Source organism: Penaeus monodon, chromosome 37, assembly GCF_015228065.2.
Source record: "Penaeus monodon isolate SGIC_2016 chromosome 37, NSTDA_Pmon_1, whole genome shotgun sequence".
In the NCBI taxonomy this organism is placed as follows: domain Eukaryota; kingdom Metazoa; phylum Arthropoda; class Malacostraca; order Decapoda; family Penaeidae; genus Penaeus; species Penaeus monodon.
The window spans coordinates 9,798,865-9,801,364 of NC_051422.1; the positions used below are offsets into that span (position 1 = coordinate 9,798,865).

Genomic DNA, 2,500 nt, shown 5'->3' on the forward strand with positions numbered 1-2,500 from the left:
CTCTGTATTCTTCTTGTTCCCATCACCATTCTCAAAGCTCCCTTCTTTTTGGTCCTGGTCCACTTCTTCCTTCTGTCCACCATTCTCCACCTCCATACTCTCTTCTGCATTCAATTCATCTTGTGTCTTATTGATGCCCTCTGTGCCTAAAGGTAGTTGCACAACTTTATAACTAACAGAAATAGAGTCATTTAATGTATTTCTGCATCTTTACAATAAAGATTTTAATGATTAATGGGTACAGCTAAACACTGCAGATTTGAAAAACAGAAGAAAAACAATAGACACAAAAGAAATTTACTTCAAAATAAGACATTTACTTCAAAATTCTCTTGTATTTCAGGCTCAGGAAAAATTGCAATACTGTTATCTCATCTTTCTATAAACTTTTTGGAGCACTGGTGATTTATAAAATTAATCAGAAAAACATACCTTCTGCAACTCCTTCCATTCTAGAGTTCAATGTAAAACTTCTGGAAAAAAAAAATAAATAAAAATTGAGAAAAAATTCTTTGTTTCAGTAAACTGGGACATACATGATGTAATTTTAAGTTACTGTAATACAAGTTTGGTTTTTAATATAAGATTCTTTCAAAATCAACCAAACTGTTCACATGTAAAAAAAAAAAAAAAAAGTCTAATCTATTTCAGACTTACATCAATTCTGTTTTTAAATTCCAAAATTTGTGACATTTCCCTTATTCACTTAGCTTCTTAAAGCATACCATACTAAAACCAAATGCATCAGCATGACTACAACAAATTACTATATCAGTAAAAATTATTTAACAATAACCAATCAAAATTGTTGCAAACAATCTCTCCATACATTTATATTAAGAAAAAAATATATATATTATATACATCACACACACACACACACACACACACACACACACACACACACACACACACACGCACACGCACACGCACACGCACACGCACACGCACACGCACACGCACACGCACACGCACACGCACACACTCGCACACACTCGCACACACTCACACACACACACACACACACACACACACAAGGGGGCTTCAAAAAATTTGTGGAAAAAGGACAGTACAAAAAAAAAAAAAAAAAAAATGGTTTCAGTTATGATGTTTATTTTTCATGCTCCATTTAGATCAATACACTTCTGCAAACATTGATACCAGCCTTTAAGTCCATCTGAGTAAAACTGACGGTCATGTGATCTGAACCAGAGCAGTTCTCTTTATTTCTTCAACCAATGGATTTTTTTGAAGTATGGAAGCAAAAAGAGGTCGGATGGGGCTAAATCGGTGCTGTATGGTGGATGTCAGATGTCAAAATTCACATAGAACAGCTCTTGTCTGCTGAGCACCGTGAGCAGGTGCACTGTCATGGTGGAAAAGAACACGTTGATGCAGCTTTCCAGGGAGTTTTTCTGAGATTTTTTTTTTTTTTTTCTTTTTTGACAGTTTTCCCAAAACACACTCATAAGCAGATGTAATTGTTTTCTTACTCTCGAGGAAGTCAACCTGAACGCTCAGGTTTTGCTTTGGTTGGTCCACTGCTTTGATTGAATTTTGTCCTAGGGACCCATCGAGCGGAAAGCTTTGCTTATCCCCAAACTCTCCGCTAGAAATGTGTGTGCAGAACCCACAGAGATGTTGAGTGTGTCTGCTACTGATTCAGTGGTTATTCGTCTATCCTTTTCAATCATGTCGCGAACAGCATTAATATTTTCCTCACAAACTAATGGTGATGGCCTGCCACTACTGGGCTCATCTTCAATTTCATTTCTTCCACTTCTGAACTGACTTATCCATTTGTTGGTTGTTGATTTCTTTGGAGCATTGTTACCATAAACTTCCAACCAAGTTTCACCATGAATTTTATGTTTGTCCTGGCCTCGATTTTGACGGATTCCATGTTGCTTAAATAGTGCCTGACTTCCTACTGGTGGCAATGTGTTATTACCTGCATTTAAGGGTTCATGTTTGAATAATACATTGGTACAAGAATGTTCAGGTGCAGTGAAATCAAAATCCTTCCATATGATTTCTAGTTACAGACTTTTTCCACACACTTTTTGAAGCCTCCTCATATATATATATATATACATATATATATATATATATATATATATATATATATATATATATATATATATATATATATATATATATATATACATATATATATATATATATATATATATATATATATATATATATATATATATACATATATATATATATATATATATATATATATACACACACATAAAAAATCTCTTGAAATGAACCTTTGTTTGTAAACAGAGATGTGATGCACCAAGAAAAATAATAGTGTGGAAATGCTCTTTTGTCTTTCTCATTTTTCCTTAATGAGATCTGTATTTCCTCCTCATTGATTTGTTTCAATTTGATTTGAGATGGGAGTACAAAGAAAATAAGTTTCTTAGGTATATTCACTCTGGCGTCTGCATATAATATGGCTGGTTGAAACTTTAACATAACACTCGTT

General features: G+C 33.8%; 1 protein-coding gene across 4 annotated transcripts in view; it reads right to left on the reverse strand.

Annotated features, from left to right (window-relative positions):
* The window catches only part of LOC119596153 (tRNA (uracil-5-)-methyltransferase homolog A-like), a 26,410-nt gene that overhangs the window by 23,241 nt on the left and 669 nt on the right, over window positions 1-2,500 (reverse strand). For all 4 annotated transcript variants that reach the window (XM_037945325.1, XM_037945324.1, XM_037945326.1 and 1 more), the window contains exons 2-3: window positions 433-473; window positions 1-146 (exon numbers count right to left, since the gene is read on the reverse strand). The exon at window positions 1-146 is cut by the window's left edge and continues 150 nt beyond it. In XM_037945325.1, coding sequence (XP_037801253.1) covers window positions 1-146; window positions 433-451 — 165 coding nt within the window. In that variant the 5' untranslated portion in view covers window positions 452-473. The remainder of the gene's footprint in view (window positions 147-432; window positions 474-2,500) is intronic.